This window comes from Prionailurus viverrinus, chromosome B3 (genome assembly GCF_022837055.1).
Source record: "Prionailurus viverrinus isolate Anna chromosome B3, UM_Priviv_1.0, whole genome shotgun sequence".
NCBI lineage: Eukaryota > Metazoa > Chordata > Mammalia > Carnivora > Felidae > Prionailurus > Prionailurus viverrinus.
In genome coordinates this window covers 82,026,526-82,050,330 of record NC_062566.1, presented here as the reverse complement: position 1 = coordinate 82,050,330, position 23,805 = coordinate 82,026,526, and the positions used below count along the sequence as shown (strand labels likewise).

General features: G+C 34.7%; 1 protein-coding gene across 8 annotated transcripts in view; it reads right to left on the bottom strand.

The window, feature by feature from the left end:
• MIPOL1 (mirror-image polydactyly 1) overlaps positions 1–23,805 on the bottom strand; it is a 329,171-nt gene that overhangs the window by 203,068 nt on the left and 102,298 nt on the right. For all 8 annotated transcript variants that reach the window (XR_007153079.1, XM_047863349.1, XM_047863347.1 and 5 more), the window contains 3 exons: positions 20,655–20,784; positions 7,759–7,792; positions 7,329–7,499 (listed from right to left, as the gene is read on the bottom strand). Coding sequence is in view for 7 of the 8 variants with exons in the window: in XM_047863349.1 (XP_047719305.1) it covers positions 7,329–7,499; positions 7,759–7,792; positions 20,655–20,784 (335 nt within the window). In the remaining variant the exon portion in view is untranslated. The remainder of the gene's footprint in view (positions 1–7,328; positions 7,500–7,758; positions 7,793–20,654; positions 20,785–23,805) is intronic.

The window sequence follows — 23,805 nt, the reverse complement described above, 5'->3', positions numbered from 1 at the left end:
TACTACTCCAATGTGGCCTCTGTCCTGGACCAAACTCTTGTCAAAGCCCTCAACATCTTCCATGTGATCAAATCTACAAGTAACTGTTCCATTTTCCCTTTGCTCAACCTCTCAACACCATTTAAGGGAATTAATCACTCTCACTTTTTGCAAACACTTTCTTGCCTCCTCTGACACCACATTCTCTTCTGTTTCCTTCAACCTCATTGGCCATCCTTCCCAATATCCTATGTGGTCCCCTTCTACTTTGTCCAACTGCTAAACATTGGCACACCACCAAGCTTTTTCTCAATGATCTTTCCTCAGTTTCATCTAGTCCTAAGGTTTAATTATTGCTGATGGCTGCAATAATCAAATGCCTGCTCAATATTTCCAGGTGAGAGTCATCTCAAATATATCTCCTCCAAGACAATGTAACTTCCTTCCCCAAATATACTGACCTCCTCCCAAAACCCATCACAATAAATGGGGCAAATATCTACATAGTCTTTGAGCCCCAAATATTGGAGTCAGCCTTAAATCTTCTTGCTCTCTTATGCCCAAAACCAATCTGCCATCAAGTCCTATTCACTGTACTATTGAGATATTTCCCAAATCTGCCCATCTCTACACTCTACACTCTCTAAATCTACACTTGTCTCTCTGAGCCCTCACTGGTGTCATCTTTTGCATGGACTACTGCAATAGCCTTTCTCTTTCAAAACTGCATTTAGATCCAATCTGTCCTCCTTACCATGGCCTATAAGACCATACAGATTTGTCTGCTGCCTATCTCTTCTAACGCATCACTTGCTACTATCTTCCTTGCTCATTGTACTTCAATCACATTTAAGTTTGGTATTTTTATATCAGTGTCTTAAACACACTAAACTTGTTCCTTCTCTCAGGGCACTGCCTTTCCATGGTTCTTTGCATGGCTAGATCCTCCTCCTCTTTCAAGTCTTAGTTCAACTATTCACGTTGACAAAGAGGCTGCCTTGATCACCCTATTTAAGCAACAGCCCCACTACCAATTGCAGTCACTCCCAACTACCTTTTTACTTTCAGTAAATTACTACCTGAAAATACTTTATTCATTAGTTTGTTCACTATCTAAATATTTCCATATTAAAATACAAGTTCTGTAAGAGTAAGAACCTTCTATTTGGAACTAAGTTCCCAACACACGGCCCATAATAGGTGCGCAATAAAATGTAAATGAGTGAATATTTCATTAAATTCTTTTAGTTCTGTGTAGTTTGAAGTTGATTTAAAATAGCTCAACTCATCAGTTCATTAATTCAACAAACAAATATAAGTGCCTATACTGTCCTAAGGATAAAACTGTGACAGACACATATAAAGAAAAATAGTTCCTACTTCATGCTAGTAGGAAAGACAGTGTAATGCAGTGTGACAAGTACTTTTAACAGAATATAAAGTGAAATGTGGACAAAAAGAAGATATTTATCATTTTGTTTCATGTAAAAGATCTTTATGGAAGAGATATTTAAATTAGGCTTGAAGTAGTGGTCTACTTCAAAAGATAAGTGAGTAACAAGTGGAGAGAAAGCATCTTCCAGTGAGAAGGGAAACATGTGTAAAGGCAAAAAGAGTCACAAAGAAACAGACCAATTATACCTTCTGTACACTGTTCAGCTGTCTTAATTTCCATTAATACTACCAGACTGGATTCAAGTCTTCCTCTTATTTGGTTTATTTTTCATTCTGCTGGAGTTGTAGCTTAATGCTTAGAATAGCACAAAGGCTATAAAGAAGGAACCTGACTAGTAAAATGTTAAGCTGAGTTTCTTTAATTACCCTGATGATTATCCCTTGGTCCTTCCATGCTTTTTGTGTTTGTCAATTTGGGACCTGAAAGATTTCAGGATCTATACTTTCCATTATAACATTTGATAAAAATGAAGTAACTAAATGATGAAAAAAAAAGTGCTAAATTTATGTTAAAGGAAGCACAAAAATGTTTTAGAAATACTTTCATCAAAAACAACAAAAGTGCACAAATTAAAAGGGTTTTATTGACTGTTGATATTTGCAATGACTCATTTCCAAAAATAGTGGTTAGTTAGGATTATGTGCATGATGTTCAGGTAATAGAAATTTATGATCACTAAGTCAGCCTAAAAATTTTTACCTCGCAAGCTCCTTTTCACATAGTTCATGAACTAATCTTGATCAAGCCTGGCAATACAAAGTCCGATTCTTACCAGGAAGTGAGAATAAAATGAGTTCAAGATCCATAAACATATTATCCACTATGCCTGGAGTTGATTCCAAACACCCATGTACATATAGGATTTACCACTTCTCTTCCTTCATCCTTCCTATGTTCCAAGTCTTTATGACACGTCTTCTTCTTTGGTGTTTTGAATATATTTTATCAATGCCTCTGGCCCATTTGGCTAAAGCCTGTATCCCAACCCCCATACCCATGCCTAATTTATTCAGCTCTCAGGATTGGGCCCCTCACCTCTGCACCAGGTATCAGTTGGGGTCCAATCAATAAAAATCTCTACAATATTATCCTACCAACTATAAGTATCAATGAAGCCTAGGCTGCTAGGCCCTGTCCATATCCACACCTGTCCCTGGAAATCAAAAGTAGCCTAATTTAGCTAGAAGTCCTAGTAATGGCCTGTTAATTTTATGTGAAAACTTGACTAGGCCACCAGGTCCAGATATTTGATTAGTCATTACTTCTGGGTGTGTCTGTGAGCAAAACAGATTGCCCTCCACAATGTGAGTGGGGCTCTTCATCCAACCCATTTCGAAGTCTGAATAGAATAAAAGGTAGAGTAAGAGAGAATTCCTTCTAATTGTCTTTAAACTAGGATATTGGTCTTCTCTTGCTTTTAGACTTGGACTTGGACTAGAACTTACATCATTGATTCTCCTGGTTCTCAGGCCTTCAGACTCAGACTGGAACTACACCACTGGTTCTCCTGGGTATCTAGCTTGCTGACTGAAAATCTTGAACTTCTCAACCTCCACAATCGCCTAAGCAAATAATTCCTTATAGTAAATTTCTTTATAAATATCCTGTTGGTTCTGTTTTTCTGGGGAACCCAAACTAATACAAATGGTTATTTGAATGACTGTAGCTTGTAATAAGGCCAGGCCTCAAAGTTACCAAACTCCCAATCCTGGCCAGTTCTATTCCTCTGTTACTTATTGGTGTTTGGCCTGGATCCAACTGTGCCTCAAAGACTGGCCTGTATGATTTTGGACATAAATGGTCATATAGATACTCAAAAATATTTGAGTCAAATGCTTGCGGCCAGTAGGAGTACCAATAGCAAGACATTAAGAGGAAATGAATAACAAGCTAAAACGAAAATTAGTCATACATAAGATTCCTTAATTTAGTGGGTAGCTTAACTAGATAGCTTCTAGAGATGTAGGAAATTTAAGATTCAAGAAAAGCTAGTGAAGAATTGGAAGTTTCTTGCTTTATCCCTTAATTCCAGGTATTTCAGTAATTTAAGTAAACTATATGAGCATTAATGGACCAAAAAATGATTAGAAAGAATGAAAGACTGTTTGGTAAGTCAATTCCTTAATCAAACAAATGCTAATTTTAAAAATTTTAATTCATCCTATAAAAGATCTTAAGGCTCTCAGTTTTCAGCTTGAGATAGAAAAGTTGTGGGAAAAGAATTTGAGTAAATAAGAATATTAGTATTCATCTGAAAAAGATAAGATTTTAATAAGGCCAGTTCAAGTAAATAAATGATTTTAAGTTGATTTGAAAAACAAAGTTAAGTTAAACTGTATCAAAATCAAGAAATTCTCACTAAATCTGAAGGTCTCCAATAGCTACATAGAATGGGACTAAGGTAATCCTGGGACTTCACAGAAGATATTGTATAATCAGAAAACAGTTGATGCTAAATAACAACTCTAAAATTAAGCTCTAATTTTGGTGGAATTCTTTCCAAAAACTCAAAATCTCAGTCTAATCATAAGGAAAACATCAGACAAACCTAAATTCAGAGACATTCCACAAAGTATCTGGCTAGTATTCTCAAAACTGTCAAGGTCTTTAAAAAAAAAAAAAAAGGAATAATAAGCTGTTATAGACCAGAGGAGACTGGAGAGATGTGACAACTAAATGCAATGTGGTATCCTGGATTGAATCTTGGAACAGAAGGGCTTTAATGAAAACCTGATAAAATCTGAATAATGTCTGGGGTTCATAGTAATCTACCAATGTGGGTTTCTTAATTTTGATAAACTTACCACAGTAATGAGCAATGGCAAAAGCAGGGCAAAACCAAAACTGGTGAAAGATATATGGGAACTCTATACTGTAATATCTTTTTTAATTAAAAAAAATTTTTTTTATTTTGAGGGAGGGAGAGCGGGAGAGGGAGAGGGAGGAAGCAGGGGAGGGGCAGAGAGAGAAGGAGAAGGAGAATCCCAAGCAGGCTCCATGCTGTCAGTGTGTCAGAGCCAGACACGGGGCTCAAACGTGAAATCATGACCTGAGCCATGACAAGCCATGAAATCATGACCTGAGCTGAAATCAAGAGTTGAATACTTAAGCACCTGAGCCACCCAGGTGCACCCTTATACTGCGCTAACCTAGAAACATTCCTGCAAATTTAAAACTATGCCAAAATAAAAAGTTTACTTTAAAAAATTAAGGAAAAAAGTTCCCATTCAGAACTAGAATAGTAGTTCAAAAGTTCATTTTTATAATGATTATGACATAAAAACTAAAATGAATACTATTTGGTCCAGAAAGCCGGAAAACTATGCAAATTAAAAGAATTAAAAAAAACACAAGTCGTTCTTCATAAAACGTAATAAATACATGCAGTAGACAAATAATAAATATATTGCAATGATGGATAATATATATTTATAAATAAAGAACATATTGGTAAATATTGCCAAAGGTTGATTTACCTTTATGTATCATGAAGGAATGGTTGGCAGTCCACATTTAATTATGCTCTATGTGTATGTTTTTAGTTAAGAAAATAAATGATAAAAAATAAATCAAATGTTTGAATTCACGCTATAATTGTTTCTAAGCACTATAAACAGTTTTGGCTTCTCTCAACAATCTTGAATGATTCAAGATTGCATACAGTTGGTAGGACACAAAATGGTAAAAACAGTTGCTCATTTAAAAAGTTTAAGGACTTTTTCCAAATATAATGTGAAGATAAATGTCAGGTCTCTACATCTACATAGAATGAAATCCTTTGTGACTGAACAATGTGCCAGCCCCAAACAGGAAAAGCCAGATTAAATTTAAAAACCCAGCTTAAAGACATGAGAAGGCTGCTGCTACAACAATGAGTTGACTGGCTAAGATTCTGAAAAAGGGCGATTTGAAGATCTGCAGTCATTTTTTGCCCTGAGTTTTAAAGATTCCAGACCTGGGCAAGGGGCTGGGAAGTCAGGCTCTGATTACAAAGAGGGCTTCTGTTGGAGGACAGAGAATTCACCTAAGCTTTTGGTAGTTGTGCAAGGCAGAAGTGACAAAATTGGAGATTTGAGACTTGTTTCTACCTCAAATCATTTGATAAATCCCAAACCTGTACAGGGCTTGAAATTAAAAAGTTAAGGCTCTAAAACCTCTGAAAACCATAATGGAGTTTTCCACAGTCTCACAATGTGAAGAGATAAATACTAGAATATGTGATTTAGCAAGAGTAGGGTCCACTGAATACTCGGCTCTGTTTCGGAAACCTCACCAAAAGCACAGAGCTGAACCACAAGTCGATCAAGACTTATCAAAACTTCCACTTAGCCTCCATGGAAGATAGTAAAGCATTTTAGATAATGATAGAAATTAATTGATAGGAAACATTTTATGAAGTAGGAGACAAAAGGGCCAATTGATTAAGTGATAACCTTAAGCAAGCAAGAAAAGTTGAGAACTAGTATAGAAATAGGTTATCCTGAAACAGGGGTAGGTACTAAGAAATAAAAGGCAGAGTATATGGGAACAAATGCAGGTAGGCTGGTGGATGAAATGGTGGAGACAAGCAGAAGTTCCTTTTTATATTGGAAAGGTGAGGTTGGATATCTGAGGAGAAAGAAAGGAGATAAAAAAGTCCTTTACAGTGGAGAGTGAATGGACCAACAAAAGGCAAGAAAAATGTGAGGCAACACCAAGGACCTACTTAAAGACAAAGGTCATAAATTTAAGGATTAAGGCAAATCTGTGTGACATTCTCCTGCCATATAAAACTATGACAGTGTAGAACAGGGAGAAAGTTAAATTTTTTAAGGTTTAGGCTTTGTTTGGTGAGGACAATGAACTAAAGGAACTGGGGTTATCTTACAAGCAAATTGGTGGTAATTAGGTGAGCTGTGGAATCTAAGCTAGATGAACTGGGAAGTGGGAACATGAGAGGCTTGAAGCACAGGAGAATAAGTGGTCAAGTCAACAGAAACAGGTGCCAGTGGAGCTGAAAATTTGCTAGAGTCAGGGTTGTAGAGTAAGGGAGCTGGACAGGTAGTAAGTGGTGGTCAGTATGACAGAAATAGAGCAGAATACATGATGAAGAGAGGAGACAAATCCAAGAAGATGAGAGGCCAGAACAGCGAAAGGATCATCTGCAAAGACATTTAAATCACCAAGAATTAAGACAGGAATGGGCTGAAGAAAAGACATTGAAATAGATCTAAGACATTCAAGAAATGAGGGAAGCAACACAGGCATGTGTAAATTACTGCAACAGGAGTGCCTACTGGGTGGTACAATCTGATGCATGAGTTTCAAAGCTAGAGGTGTTTAGAGATGAAAAAGGAACAGTGAACACTAATGGGGAACAAGCCTCCAGGCACACTGGTATAACTGCTGTGGGAGGGAATACAATCACTACTGGAGAGGATTGCAGTAGAAGCAGTATCCTCAGGGAGGTAATCAGGTTTCGTTAGAGCAGGAAGGTATAAGTCATGTTCAGAAAAGAATACACTAATAATTTGATTCATTTATCAATGTTTACTAAAAGGCACTGAATTAGGCACTGGGAATAAAACAGTAATAAAGACATAATCTCAGCCCTCACAAAACTGCGACTCAAGTAAGAAGTCTCATATAAAAGTGATTACATTAAAGAATGTAACTAAATTCTTTTTTTTTTTTTTTGGAATATAACTAAAATTTTGTGGCAATCTTATTAAGAAACATGGATGCATGTACTCGGAGAATGGTGGAACAAAATTTGTGACTATTTTAACATATCTAATCATCACGGTACTAATTATGTGCTAAAAAATAATTTGAATTAAGAATATGTGGGGAAATGTTGCTTTTTAATGGTAAAGAGGGAGGGGAAAATGCTTTTACAGATATATGCAGTTACCTGAGACAAAGCAGCATCCCGTTCTTCTATCACTGCATTCATTTCTTCTGCTGTTATTCTCTTTTTACATTCCTTGGTCTTGTAGATTCTATCCACAATTACAGCTCCATTCTTCTGAATAGCTATCCCTGTGTCTGCATTGTTTATTCTGTTCAGTAATTCCTGTAATGTCTACCAACACCATTATATGTTAGTCAGACATGAAGTTTTAATATATTTTATTTAATATAGGGTTTTAATTAATAGGCACATGTGAATTGTAAATTGACTGAGTGAAGTTATTGAATTTTCATATTGCAGCAAAGATGTACATTATTAGTGTGTCAATTCTTCTTTTTCCCACATCTTAGTTCTTGAAACCCACTCAATTGAACTTAAGCCTCTAAGATATAAGACTGACATCAAGAAATCTCCTCAGAGAATGGCTTACCATGTCATTTTCTTCAGGGTTAATATTTTCTAGCCTAGAAAAAAGGGACACAGAAAGCCTGATCAGTAGCATTTCCTTAGTGCAGCAAAATGAGTTCGCTTTTTAAATCTTTAGAACCTCAAGTAATTTCATTCGACTAGTCTTTAGAGTCAACCATGACACTGAACATATTAAAGTGCCACCTGCTCGACTCCATCTTTCAATAATGCTCCATATCTTCTGCGCTGACTTCAGACTGTTAAGTTATTAATGTTTACTGCTATATATGACTACAAGGATCAATTGTTCATATGTGCTTAGATGAGGAAAGTTCCCTAGTGATAGAAGCACTACTTCTCATCATTATATTTATTCCTGGACTTTCAATTCTTACCAAAAATTGTATTTCCTCTGTTTTTTGGACTTCCTCACAAATAAAGCAAGGCAAGTATTTTTATTGCAAAGTTTAACTATGTTCCCAAAAAAGCAAAGACAAATAATTGCCACTAAATTTGACCTGAAAATCTCTTGTGCTACCTATTTGTTGAAACAAATATATAGAAAGGCTGACCAAAACTGGACCACAGTTTTAGATGACTAATGTTATTTTCTCTTTTTCATTACATATATAGAATTACTGAATTTAAAGACTAAGAAAGTAAATTGGTTCCTCTCATAAATGTGTTTTGTATTAGAAGAGTCACAGTGCTTCCTGAAATGTTTTTTGATGTTAATAAACTGAACAAATGCAGGAAAGGCAAAGAAAGAGCTCTAAATGACATGTTTTAGAAAATGTCTATAATATAATTTAGGCAACCATTAAATTGGGTAAATTAACAAAAATTGGTAATAAGTATTAGTAAAATGATGTAGATTTTAGAAATGGCTCAATTATTTTAAAATTGTATTAAAAAGTTTAGATATAGAAGTTCCTGTTTTCTCATATCCTCCCTCCCCTATTTCTGGGCTCCTATGATTTAACATTTACCACCAAAGAAAAGCATACTTGGAAAAGATAATACAGAAACTTAACAAATTTATTACAAAATTGTCCCAAACTTCAGAGTTCAATGAAACTGCTACATTCATGGAGAGATATTTAGAATGTTGTATTTTTTACAGGAAAAAAATAAACATATATCAAAAAACTATTTCTACACACATTTAAATAGTATAATTTAAAAGGATGGTATGGTATAGTAATTTTGAATTATATACAGTTAATGGGTCTCAAAGTAGTAATGTCCACTTGGATTCACATTTCAGTAAAGACAAATACTTTCACCTTTTATTTTTTTTCTCCCAAAATAACTCAACAGTTTTCAAATATCCTGCTTCATAAAAGCTGGTTCTACATAAACTCTGAAGACAATAATTTCTTTTTTACTCAATTAAAGAACATAGTAAAAAGTGTAAGGTAACAAAATTCTTACACTTTTTTATGATCATGTTAAAGTATCAGAAAGGCATTTAACCATCAGTTATTGGTTGGCTAAGTATCATTTTTAAGGAAACCATATGTAGTGAGAAATATTTACCTTAATATTGTTTTTTTTAGATGAAATCAGGCTAAGTGCTATTTATAGCAGTTTTCAAAGAAGATTCAACTTAAATCCTTATAAATTTCCTAATTAATTTATTAAGCTCAATAATTTAAAATGTGAAAAGATACATGAAAATTAAACATTTATATTACTAGATTACTGGAAGCTCTTGCAAAAAAACAAAATTTAGATCCCAAGGTTATAAATACCCTTCTTTTGTTCCAAAGAACTACATATGATTAGGAAGAAAACAACAGTGTAGGCAGGCTACCTAACTTGTATGTTCAAAATAATTAACACAACAAAGTGTATGGAATGTCCATGTGATACCTGTAAACTTTTTTTTCAGGCACTGAAAATTATTACTTTAAAGAGAGACAAATGAAGAGTCTGAATGTTTTAAATTAACATCTTTCTAGAGGATACGGTTAAGATAGTTGTATTTAGTTGAATATTAAATGTCCTTGTTAATTAAAATTTTTAAAAAATAAAATTTTCTGGGGCGCCTGGGTGGCGCAGTCGGTTAAGCGTCCGACTTCAGCCAGGTCACGATCTCGCGGCCCGTGAGTTCGAGCCCCGCGTCAGGCTCTGGGCTGATGGCTCAGAGCCTGGAGCCTGTTTCCGATTCTGTGTCTCCCTCTCTCTGACCCTCCCCCGTTCATGCTCTGTCTCTCTCTGTCCCAAAAATAAATAAATGTTGAAACACAATTTAATTTAAAAAATAAAATAAAATAAAATAAAATAAAATAAAATAAAATTTTCTGATCAAAGGCTATACCAAGTCCTTTCCACATTAATTTAGCATTACAACTATAAGTAATGTGTGTGACTGCCCTTAGAAGTACATAATGTATAGTAATTTATCATTTTGCTGATGAGCGAATCTGAATCATGTTTTGGTTTAAGTGCACCAGGTCTGACACGCAGGGCATGAGGCTTAGTCAACCACTTAGCATTTATTTGGATCTCAATTTTGCTTTATTATTATCCTTTAATTATCCTCAATTTTGCTCTATGATTATCCTTTGTAAGTACAGTGATAAACAGTCACTAAAGAGACCACTAAGAGAGAAAACTAAAACTTTAACAAAAATGAGCAAAGGGTTAATTTGTGATTTGAAAAATTACATACAGACAAGTAACTTTCAATATAAACATGAGGCTGGAAAGTGAAAAGGCTAATATTTATATTTCTCTGTTTGTATTTCTTTAAAAGTTTCAGGAAGTACTTGTCACAGATATCAAAGATTAACTACATCAAAATTTAATCTCAACTAGATTACTTACAGCAGAGATCTGCAAACTTTCTGTAAAGAGTCATATGGTATTTTAGACTTTGCTGCATGTTCTGTGCTGCAGCTACTAAATGCTACCTACGTAGACAAAGCATCCAAAGATAATATGTAAATGAACAGGTGTGGTTGTGCTCCAATAAAACTTTATTTACAAAACCAACTGAAAGGATGGATGTGCACCATAGGTCCTTACTTTGCTCATCCCTGATGTAGAGCACTGAAAAATGAGACCAGACCTTTGATGTTAAACTGTAAGTGCCAACTATGACATATTTTTCTCAGCTGGATCATTCAATACCAATTTGAAAACTAACCACCAAAAAGAATGGATTTCAGAAAATAAAATTCAGTCTCATACACTTACTGTATTACTTAAGAAAACATAAATATTAGACTACCTTTTAGAAAACTATTAAAATTACCTTTTAGAAAAAAGAAGACAATTTGAAACAGGTAAACCAGGCTTTCTATTTTCTATATAAAATTACTTGTCAGAGGTTTAAGGTTTACTAGCAGTATATATAACAAAGCTTTACTGGTTTAATAAAGACTTAAAGTAATAGTTGATTTTATATAAAATACAGCTAACAAACTATAAATTATTTATCATTAACAGGAAATTTACAATTATACAAAAGAATCTCAACCTTTTGGAAACTAAATTATGCTTACAACAGTCTAACTAGACATAGTCATGATAATTAGTAAGAATTTTGCTGAAGTAAATGTCCATGGGCTCAAGTTTCAATTGATTTCCTATACAGTGCATATTCTGACTGACACCCTTGCACTCTAAGTAAAAAGACCCCTACATGAAATGTCACATTTCTTGATTTATCCCTAGATCAGTCAATATCATGTCTTCTGAACCTATAGTCATTCACCTTGTTCAGTGGGAAGCAGCTAAACTTTAACCTCAAATGATAAAAAGAACTAGTGATCAGCTAATCAAAAACCTCAGAATTTGTTTTTATTCTTCTCATTTTTACACAGGGCCACCTTAATATGTTAAAAAAAAATACCCTGAAGAGACTGTACACAATATCATGATCTCAAAAGTTGGAATATACATACACAAACATGTCTATATTAGTATGTAAATTTTAGTCATTTTAACTTGAATCCTTTTTACTTTTTTCCTAGTTTTGGATAAAAGTGAAAAAGAAAAAAACACTGAAGATTCAGGGCAGGGGAAAGCAGAAGTGGCAGAATATAAGCCAAGACAGACATCACAGAAAGATAGAAGTAGATCAAAACTGGCAAAGATGAAAGAGAAAAGACAAGGAATTTGAAGACTACAGGAAGCAAGAAATAAGGAGTTAAAACAAAAAGAGATGTGAAATAATGTATATTATTTCAACCTATAACTCACTGCCTCCAAATATGCCTTTCAGTCAAGCAAAGCTCAATTATAAATTGATTCTACCTTAATAAGGATTCCATCTAAAATGCACTATTGAGGGGTGCCTGGGTGGCTCAATCAGTTGAGCATCTGTCCTCAGCTCAGGTCATGATCTCACAGCTCATGAGTTCACCCTGCATCAGGTTCTATGCTGACAGCTCAGAGCCTGGAGCCTGCTTCTGGGTCCCCCTATCTCTCTGCCCCTTTCTGTCTCTTACTCTCTCCCTCCTCTCTCAAAAATAAACATTAAAAAATAAAATAAAATAAATAAAAGGCACGTTTTAAAGTTCAGAACTACAGCCCTCAATTGAGTAGAAAGGAACATCCACAGTGACACTTAAAACTATGCTGACATATATTCTTTTATTGTTGTACTTCCTTCTTATGTATGATTTTTCTTGGACTATGATACTGTAGGAGCTGACTACAAACTGTGCCTAAGAACCAACAATTATTCATACCAATTAATATTTTAAGTATTTATGAAGTTATTTATTTAATGTCTATCTTCTCAACTAAACTAGAACCATAATGCTGTGTTCTGAGCAACCTGACACATAGTACATATTCAATAAATATTTACTAAATGGACTAAATAATTAAAAGAAAAGGCTTGGGATTGAGTGTTTTCCTTTTTGCCTTCTAATACAAATGCTACAAAGAATAAAGTGAAAAAGGCTCTGCTTCAAGGAATCCTAATTTCAATGTATTATAATAAAAATATATATACAAATTAAAGTAGACAATGAAAGGTAAAAAAAAAAATAGGGAAGAAAAATAGGCTCAATTGAGATCCATAAATTAAAGAGAGAAAATGAACAAAACTAAGAGACCAAATTAACAGAGGCTCGGAGGAAGAAGTTTTGATTTGGATATGTGGGCAGATGTTTGTGCCACTGGTCAGGGCAGGGGATTAAGGGAGAATAAGGTTTTAAAAATGAATAAAATTCCATTTGAGATATGCTAAGTTTGAGTTGCCTGTGTAAATCTGAGATAGACAAGTCCTACAATGTGTAACTGACTTTGACTCTTTGGGCAAGTCATCAACCAGTCAGAATTTTTTCACCTATAAAGCACAAACATCACCTACCTTGAGGAATTGTGACATTGTATATAAAAAACTGATTTGTTACCTTTGGGGTATGATTTTCATTTTTGAAAAAAAACAAAATCTATTTAGAAATTTCATCAATAAAATTGGTAATTAACCTACATAATAAGATCTACAGTTACGAATTACAAGTAAATACAGCACTGTGCAGCAGTTGATAAGCTGAATGAAATAGTACTTGCAAATCCCCAAGAGTTCTGAAGTTATTATAAGAGTATTATTGAAATAAGAAAGGTATCTACTTTGAAAAGTTGTGTGTAAAAACATTTGGTCCTGCAAGTGTTTTTATAGATATAAACAAACTGATTTTAAAAGGCAAATGGAAAAACAAAAGTACTAGAATAGCCAACAAACAATTCTGTAATAAAAGAGTAAAATTAGAAGGTTAATATTATCTGATTCCAGACACTATAAAGATTCAATAATAAAGACTATGTGGTATTGGCAAAGGGATAGATTGCTTAAATCAATGGAAGAGAAAATAAAGTCCAGAAATTAACCCACACTAATAGAGTAAACTGAGTTTTTGACAAAGTGCCAAGAAAATTTCAGAGAAATGATGGCATTTTCAACAAATGGTGCTGGAAAAATGAATGTCCATACACACACACACAAAAAAAAACCCAAAAAACAACAACAAAAAAAACTAAACACCTCCACAAGTACCACATCTCTCACACAAAAATTAACTTAAAATAAATCACAGATCTAAATGTAAAACATGAAATTTATAGCTTCTAGAAGAAAACAAAGGATCTCAAAAAAGCTGTGTGACCTTATATAGGGCAATGAGTTTTATGTTCAATACCAAAAGTACAATCCATGAAAGGAAAAAAAAATCAATAAATTGAATTTCATCACAATTTAAAAATTATGTTTTGCTAAATACAACATTAAGATAACAAAGAAACATTCACTGCTGATGGGAATGCAAAATGGTATAGCACAGCCACCCTGGAAGAGAGCTTGGAAGTTTCTTCTAAAGTTAACAAAGATTTAACATCTGCTCCAGATATTACATTACTAGGTTTGACCAACTAGTTTGAAAGCATATGTCCACACAAAACCTGTATGCAAATGCTAATAGCAATGTAATTCAAAATTGCCAGTAATTAGAAAAAAAAATCACCAGGATGTAAGAGGATCCTAGCATAGTATGCAGACTATGAAAAAAAGCCTGACTATATTACATAACCTCACCTAAGGGTGTAGAGGGGAAAAAAGAAGAGCCAACCCAAGTAACTTGGTACTTTGACTGAAACCTGTCAGATTAAAGGCTAAAGGAACTATACATAAACAGTGCCCTCTGGTAGGTAAGGTTGTTTCTCATAGGGGTATGGGCTAATGATACTGAAAGAGTTACAACATACACAGGGGTAGAACAAATAAGGAAATGGAGAGTGGAGGATGGAAACCAGGTTTCCTATTGTTGGAGAGGAAATTACACATAAGAAAAAGGAGAAAGCCAGAGTGAACTATGTGGTACTGGATTAGAATAAGAGAAGTCAGTATGAATTCAGATTTAGCTTAATAAAGATACAGATGGATACATAAATAATTTCAGATATGTGTATATATATCAGTTAGTATACATGCATATATATCCTAGCTCTTTCTGTTTACTGGGCCTAGAAGTAGTCAGACCCAATAACAATGAGCACACCCAGCATCCAGATCTTGGTTTCTAATACCATTTTCCAATAAAAGGAATAAGGCCCCTCGGAAGAATGGCTAATTCTAGGGATGGGGCACATCCCTATACATCTCTAGAAGACATAACCGAGAGGCATCTTGAGGTGCCAGAGATTAGGAAAAGTGTTTAAAAATCAAAAGGATGGGGACATGTCAAAGGGATATAGAGGCCAACTGGAAGAGTTGCCAATGGCCAAGCTGGAATACTTTAAACAACACAGTATTAGATTATAACCCAAAGTATTAAAGAAGTATCAATGAGTCTATACTAACATAAACAAACAAATAAATAGATGAGGGGGAAGAGATAAATCTCTTGTACTGAAAAATTACAAATAATTTATGTAGATAGTATCCCTAAAGAAAGTAGAGCTCAATTAACCTCTCAGCCCACATCTCTTATAACCACCTGAGTATGGGCCACACTTCAGTAATCTGCTTCAGAGAATATGAAAGAAGAATGTTGGTAAGTAACTTTACAGTGGAGAAACATGGCAAACACTACCTACACTAGGTGATCAAGATTAACATAACTGGTGTTAAGTCATGTTGATAGCATAATTTTGAAATAATATGATGAGAATGGCACTTCAGTCTTGTACTCTTTGTCCCCCCAAAAGACAATACTTTAGTCTAATCATGAGAAAAAATTCAAAAAACCCAAACTGAGTAACATTCTATAAAATGCCTGAACAATAGTCCTGAAAACTGTCAAATCATTAAAAACAAAACAAGGGAAGTCTGAGGAAATGTGATTAGAGTAGGCAAAGGAGTCATACCAACTAAATGTATATGGGATCTTGGATGGGAACTTGGAACATAAAAAGGACATGAGAAAAATTAGTAAAATCTAAATAAAGTGTGGAGTTTAGTTAGTAATTATGTAACAATGTTGCTTTCTCCCCTGTGACATATGTACCATAATAATGTAAGCTGTTAACAATAAAGGAAACTGGATGATGGTTAATGGAAACTCCCTGTACTATCTTTGCAACTTTTCTATAAACCTAAAAAGTATTCTAGAGGCACCTGGGTGGCTCAGTTGGTTAAGCATCCAACTTCAGCTCAGGTCACAATCAAATGGTTTTGGAGTTCAAGCCCCATATCAGCTTCTGTGCTGACAGCTCCGAGCCTGGAGCCTGCTTCGGATTCTATCTCCCTCTCTCAGCCCCTCTCCCACTTGCACACTGTCTTTCTGTGTCTCTCAAAAATAAATAAACATTGAGAAAAAATTTTTAAAAAAGTACTCTAAAATAAGAGGTCTGTTGGGATAAGATAAAAAAGAAGATCAGTAAAGTTAGTGTAGTAAAATCTGAACAGACATCTGTTTATCCCATCATATAACCACATGAACAGAAAAAAAAATTAATCAAACAGTAAAGAAAGTAGGACATCACATAGTAATTTTTTAAGATTTTATTTTAAAGTTTATTTATTTTTAGAGACAGAAAGAGGGAGAATCCCAAGCAGGCTCCATGCTGTCAGTGCAGAGCCCATCGTGTGGCTCAATCTCATGAACCATGAGATCATGACCTGAGCTGAAATCAAGAGCCAGATGCTTAACAGACGGAACCACCCAGGGACTATCACAAAGTAATTTTTTAAAGCAGGGTAGAGAAATGATGATTTTGGTCAAGTTCACCTAACTTTTCCTTTTACACATAAAAACAGGTATGGAGAAAAGGAGTGAGCTCACCAAATCCTGAGACTTCCACTAATACACAACTTGGAAATAACCTAAGAGACCAATGAGTTGATTAGACAGCCCAGAGAAAAGTAAAATCCTTCCTGAATAGAAGCCTATGTTACTGAAGAATCTTTACAAAGGAAGCAAGAAGCACAAGGGCTGCCACTTTCTACTACACTGGTAGAACAAATAAAAGCTTCAAAGTAATACTCCATGGAATCAGGATTTACACAAAACCAGGCAGAATGAACCCTTGGTATACTGCAACATACCAAACAAAATCCCATAAGCAGAGGACAGAACCTCCAATAAAAGGGTATACATCCCCAGGGAGATCTTCCCAATCTCTATTCCGCCTACCACGTTGCCAGAGGGCTATATAGACAGGTGGCCAAAAAGCAGTACCTTGCCAAGAAACTGTAGCTCTGAGAAGAAGACAAATAGATTTCAAACAATGTGAAATGTTTATGAAGGAAAATTCACTTGCACTATATCAGAACAAAGAAAAGTTCTTGACAATTTATACATGAGCAAGATGAAGAGAAATGACATGGCAATTATAAATATACACCACAAATCCATAAGAAAAAAAGGATCATAACAGGCACCAGGGTAACTCAGGTGGCTTAGTGTCTAACTCTTGATCTCTGCTCACGTCATGATCTCACGGTTCATGAGATCGAGCTCTACACAGAGAGTGTGGAGCCTGCTTGGGATTCTTTCCCTCCCTCTCTCTCTCTGCCCCACCCCCACTCATACTCTCTCTCAAAACGAATAAATGAAATTTAAAAAGATCATAATATAAAAAATAACATAAACCAAGAGAAAGAAAATCTTCCTGCCAATGGTTGGTATTTTATTATTTATTTATTTATTTTTAAATGTTTATTTTGATAGGTGGGGAGGGGCAGAGGGAGAGGGAGACAAAAATCTCAAGCAGGCTCCAGGCTCAGCAGGGTCTGACGTAAGGCTTGATCCCATGACCATGAGATCAAGACCTGAGCCAAAATCAAGAGTGGGATGCTTAACCAACAGAGCCACCAGGAACCTCCAATGGTTGGTATTTTAAAAGAATATAAGAACATGAATTCGATAAAATAAAGTTCATGGAGAAAATGCCAAAACATAAAGTGAATGAAAAGGGAAGTTGAAAACTTAAGGAAACGTACTGAGAACCATAACCAAACAAACAAATAAGTAAAAATTTAATAAATGAACTATAAAACACAGGGATAGGAATAGTGACAATTGGAACTACTAATATAAAGAAAAATTGTGATATTATCACAGTGAATACAGAGAAAAAAAGAGGGATACAAATAATTATTGAACAGATAATACATAAAGACAAAAATGCCCCATTACAAGAATAACTATAGTCTCTAAAACAACCTAACAAATAGAATACAAAATTCACAAATCTAAAATTTCCATGAACTAAAAGATGAAACAAATAGTTCCTAGAGAGGCATGCTGTGGGTCTCCAAAATGTTATTAAAGAACAATCAACACAAACATCATGATTAAGTTCTACTTCAAGAACAAAGAATCCTTTAGGTATCCAGGCAGGAAAAAACAACAAACAAAACAAAAACACAAGCCAAAAGTAAGTGAGGAAAAAACACCTGTGACCTGACTTCTTTTTAGACAAACCAGTGTCACAAGATGGACTTTTGTACATTGCATAGAGTCAAAAAAAAAAAAAATTAACCCAATAATTTTATTCAGAACCAATTTGAATATAAGGGTAACACAAAGCCAGTCTGAAGCATACTGAATCTAAGAATAAAGTACTTATTAGCCCTTCCTCAAAAAACTGACAGTGAAATTCAGTTACCAAGGGATTCCCCAAAATAAAGAAATCAGGTGTAAAAACATCATGTATCACAAAAGTTGTAGTAAGGATTATTCAATACTTTTAAATATAAAATCAAAATTAAATAAAAGGAAATTTGGCTACTGAATCTAATGCAGCTTTCATAAATATTTTAAAACTAGAATTTATAAAGACAAAGTAAAAAAGAGTTTAAAACTTATTTCATAGCTGAAAGTCAAAGGATATTGTTTAATCACTGCATGTTTCAAAAAAGTGAAAAGAAGAATTGATGCTTCCAATACCTTAATGTTTTTCAGTCTCTTTTCTTACATTCCAAAGGATCTTTGGGGAATTAATATATCTTATTATAAGAAAACTTTGGGGTACCTGGGTGGCTCAGTTGGTTAAGCAACTGACTTCGGCTCAGGTCATAATCTCTCAGTTCATGAGTTCAAGCCCCATATCAGGCTCTGTGCTGACAGCTTGGAGCTTGGAGCCTGGAGCCTGTTTCAGATTCTGTGTCTCCCTCTCTCTCTGCCTCTCTCCCGCTCAGGCTCTGTCTGTCTCTCTCAAAAATAAATAAACGTTTTTAAAAAAATTAAAAAAAAAAAAAAGAAAACTTTGCATGAAGTTCAAAATTTTCTTTAGTTTCACTTCAATTGATTATTACTCCTAAATTCAAGTAACACATAGCACGAGCTATGAGTCAGGTACTTTTCAATATTTACTAAATCATTTAGTTCTTATAAGAACTTATACAAAATAGGCAATATTTACCCATTTGTTGACAAAAAAACTGAGTCCAGAGACTCTGAGTAATTTGTCCACTGCTGTACAGCTAGGAAGTAAAAAAGCCATGATTCAAATACAAATGCCTGGATCTGGAATTTGTGCTGTTAACCTCTACATTATATTGCCTCTCAAATAAAATAGTAATGTAAAGAATGATTTGATTTTTATCAAATTAATACTACGTACACATCCATTTAACTACCAACCACTCATTCTTGTAGATGATAGTGTTTAACTATATAAGTAAAGAGAAATGTTTGGGATGATGTTTCTCTATTAATAAAAATAGTTATTTGGGAGTAGGCAGTGGGCAATTCAGATGATTTTTTTTTTTTTGGTTTCTTTATGTCTATTATTCAATGAGTTTAATGTCTTTTAAGGAGTGTCTATCAGTCTTCAAAAAAAAAAAAATGAAGCGATTAATCTGAACAAAAAACAAACCACATTACCTAATCACAACTTGAACACTGTCATGTTGATTATTTAATGACTTTTTGTCTCCCTAATGAACAATGTTTTAATTAGTACTTTACTGTAATCCTCCATGGAGTCTAGCACAGTGTTGGGCAGAGCAAACACTCAATAAGTATATTGATGGATCATCATAAAATATTACATTACTACATTGTACCTATCTTACAAATAACATATTTCTAGATACTCTAGGGCCTTTACCTACTTCTGACTCTTTAAAGTAGCATCATTTATATTATCAGGGAGCTTGAAGAAAAACAGAATCTTAAGTTCCACTCCAAACTTACTGAATGAGAATGAGCATTTTAACAAGATTTCCCAAGTGACTGAAGTCACATTAAAATTGGAGAATTACTTATTTCTAGAACATTGTTTATCTAAGTGTGGTCCATTATTTACCTATGTCAGAGTCACCTGGTGCTTGTTAAAAATGTAGATTCTCAGGAGCACCTGGGTGGCTCAATGGGTTAAGCATCCAACTCTTGATTTCAGCTCAGGTCATGATCTCACATCAAGATTTATGAGTTTGAGCCCTCCAAAGGGCTCTTTCCTGACAAGGCGGAGCCTGCTTGGGCTTCTCTCTCTCTCTCCCTCTTTCTGTCTCTCTCTCTCTCTCTCTCTCTCATAAAAATAAATAAATAAATACTGGAAAAAAGTGTAAATTCTCAGGCTCCACCTTATTTCAGGTGTCATTAAAGTTTATGACACACCTAATAAAGTCAAAAGTAGTGAAGAATAGGAATGAGCATATTAAGCAGAGAGCAGTGAAAAAACCCACACATTTGAAATAAATCAAGAAAGCGATAATAAGAGAGGGAGAGGCATCACAAAGGAAGATCAGGTAAGGATATCAACAATAGACTATGAAAGTAAAGAAAGTAATTGTACAGAGTACATTCTTCTTCTCTCTTTTTTTTGGTGACTATTATTCCTGACATGCAAACTACTACACAGCATGTCAAAAGTTTCAGGAAGACTGTGGGGATATGGAATTTACTAGTGTACCATATAAGAATCAGTAACTTTCTGAATATGTACTACCACAAAATGCATGCATTTTATAAATGCTCCAAAAGTCACAAATAGTTTCAAATGTATACATACACTTTTAGAGACATTTCCATATGCTTCACTCGTGCAATTGCTTCATCTCTCTCCTCATTGGCTAACTGCAGTCGAGACATAATAGCTTCATCACGTTCCCTCTGTGCAAAATACACTTCTTCAACCAGAGCTACCAAAATATATAATCCATAATTAATTAGAGAAAATAAAAAATGCCACTTTTAGCAAAAGTAAAAAGCAAAATTAATTTTATTTTACTAATTAAGTCAATTAATCACTTGAAAAACCATTATTTTTAAAAGCTACTGTAAAATTGAGATATATTTCCTACCTGTAGAAACACAAATTAAAGAGGTCAAACAATAACAAATACTGGGAGCTTGTGAAATAAAGGTAACTCACATGTATACTGCAGACAGGTGTACATATTTCTACAGCCATCTGAAGAGCAATTTGGCAATATTTATTACAGTTTAAGATTTGCCTAGCCTATAACCTGGAACTCTTCTCTTTGGTATGCAGCCTAGAGAAATTCTTGCACATGAGCACAAGAAAACATGTATTAAAATGCTTATTGTAGCATTATGTTATACCAAAAACTTAGAAATAACCCAAATGTCCAATAACAGGAGCAGGGATAAATAAATTACTAAAATGGAATATGATACAACATTTAAAATCAATTAGCTATGGACATAGAGACACATTTCAAAAATAAAATTGTGGCAAAAATTGCGAGGTGCAAGGCAAAACCACTCTATTATTTATGAACAAACACAATTAGTAAAAATATTAAAACAAGCATGGAAATGATAATCAACAAACTCAGGATAATACTTATCTCAGTAGCACAGTGGAAGAAAAGCAAAGAAAATAGGACCAAGGAAAAGCAAACAGGGGCAGAGCTGTGCTCTTTAGCACTGCATATCTCCAGGGAGCACCATTTATACAGATTATAATACAAATAGCATCATCTAGATTTGTGCAGCACTATATAGGAAGCTTTGATGTTACCTGAAATTGTCATTTCTCAAGCATAATTTCTACCTGAAATCTTATTTAACTTTTAAAATATCACTGCAATGTTAGACAAAAAGGGGCTTAAATACCTAGGTCACTAAACCAAATTTTATTTACACTGTCAAATCACAAAATAAACTTAGAAAAGATGTTTGAAATATTCTTTTAGTTCACAAAGCATTTGGTTTTTGCTAACATTTGTCATAGATTAATGCATAATCAAGAGTTATTTTTGTATTATTTAAATTATAAGTGGTAGAAAAGAAACAAACACTGAGAATAAGTCACCTATACCTTTTCCATAATAGAATATAAAATGGAACATATAATGGCAAAGCTAAAGTCAAAACTATGTCCAAGAAGGTGACCTTATGGGAAGAGAAATACATTCATCCATCCATTCATTCACTCACTCACATTCATTTAATCTTTCATCAAATATTATCAAATTCCTGTGACAGTCATCCATCCAATTTTAAGTAATATGACTATAATGGTCTAAGAGTTATTACCATTCTGGAGATGTATACATTCTATTACAGACAGACAGACAGTAGAGAGAAAAAAGGCCCCAAAATAAATAGATTTAGAGAGAGAAACAGATAGTAGTAAAGGCTTTGAAGGAAAATAAGGGTGTGTGAGAGAGAAAAAGAGTGATTTGGCAGATGGGAAAAGAATAAACTAATTTAGAAAGGGTGGCCAGAAAAGAGCCTTTCAAATAAATGACATTTCAGCACATGTAAATAAAGGAAGAGAAGCTATATATGTATATATTTGAAAGCAGACTAAGCAGAAGAAAAAGTAATACAAAGGCCCTGAAAGTACTACAGTAACGGCATCAAGGACAATGTACCCGGAACACAGTGAGAGACAGTGAGAGTTCTGAAAGATCACACTGGGCCTTGTAATCCATTGCAAGGATTTTAGATATCATCTAAACTGTGATGGTAGCCACTGGAGTGTTCTGACCAGGGAAATGAAAGCATCACATTTATGTAGTGGAGTTCTGGTTTCTAGGTGAGAAATAGTCTGGACATGGGCAAGTGTAGACGCAGAGACCAGTTAGGAGACTACAGGAATAGTCGAAGCAAGAATTCACACGAATAACCCATGTAAAACGTCCATTCCCTGAAAGTTTAAGCTGCCTAGAAGTAAATATATGTGCCATCCTAGAGTTTAGATATTACACTAAAGGATCTCTAGAATGGGAACAATTTGATCATATCTGTGCATGATTTATTGATTAATGAGAGAAAGAGGGCATGGGGTGGGGGAGGGGGGTGGAGAGAGAGAATCCTAAGCAGGCTCCATGCTCAGCATGGAACCTAAGGCAGGGCTGATCCCAAGACCCTGGGACCATGACCCGAGTTGAAATCAAGAGTTGGACATTCAACTGAATGAACCACCCAGGGCTCCAGATCTGTACTTTAGAAGGAAACTCCTACTAATAAACATACAAAGCAAGATGCAGGGGTCAGTGGAAAGTTGCACTTTGGGTTGCATGTGTCCCCTGACCCAATCTTACATTATGTGTAACAGTCCAGATAGGAAGTAATGAAATCCTGAACTACGGCGTTCTTAATAAAATTAAAAAGAAAATGGATTCAATTCATAACAAAAAGGGTAAAATAATAGAACCAAAGAATTAAAGCATGTACTGAATAAATTTTAGAGAACAGAAAAATAGAAAAGGTGACCTCACTAAAGCCATCTCTCAATCTATCAGTAGTATGATCTTAAAACCTTATGATAAACAGGTTACTCTTCTCACTACTGCTACACAGGTTTCAAAGCAAAGAAGTTCTCAGCCTGGCATTCAAGGAAAACCAGAGTATAATTCTGGCTTATCTTCCCAGCCTCACCTACCACCATTTCCCTCTAGGACAATATTATATAAAATACAGGTTGTGAAACATGTTTTTAAGTTATGTATCATTTTAATGTATATTACAAAAACAGAGCTGGCACATTAGGCCTATAATTTCTCCTAGTGGCATTTAATTTCACGTCTAATTAAATTTTGAATTTCTCTAAGTTACCCAAACACACTGTTGAGCCAGATGCCATAGAAAAGTAATTTTCTGGGGCACCTGGGTGGCTCAGTAGGTTAAGTGTCCGACTTCAGCTCAGGTCATGATCTCTCGGTCTGTGAGTTCGAGCCCCACATCAG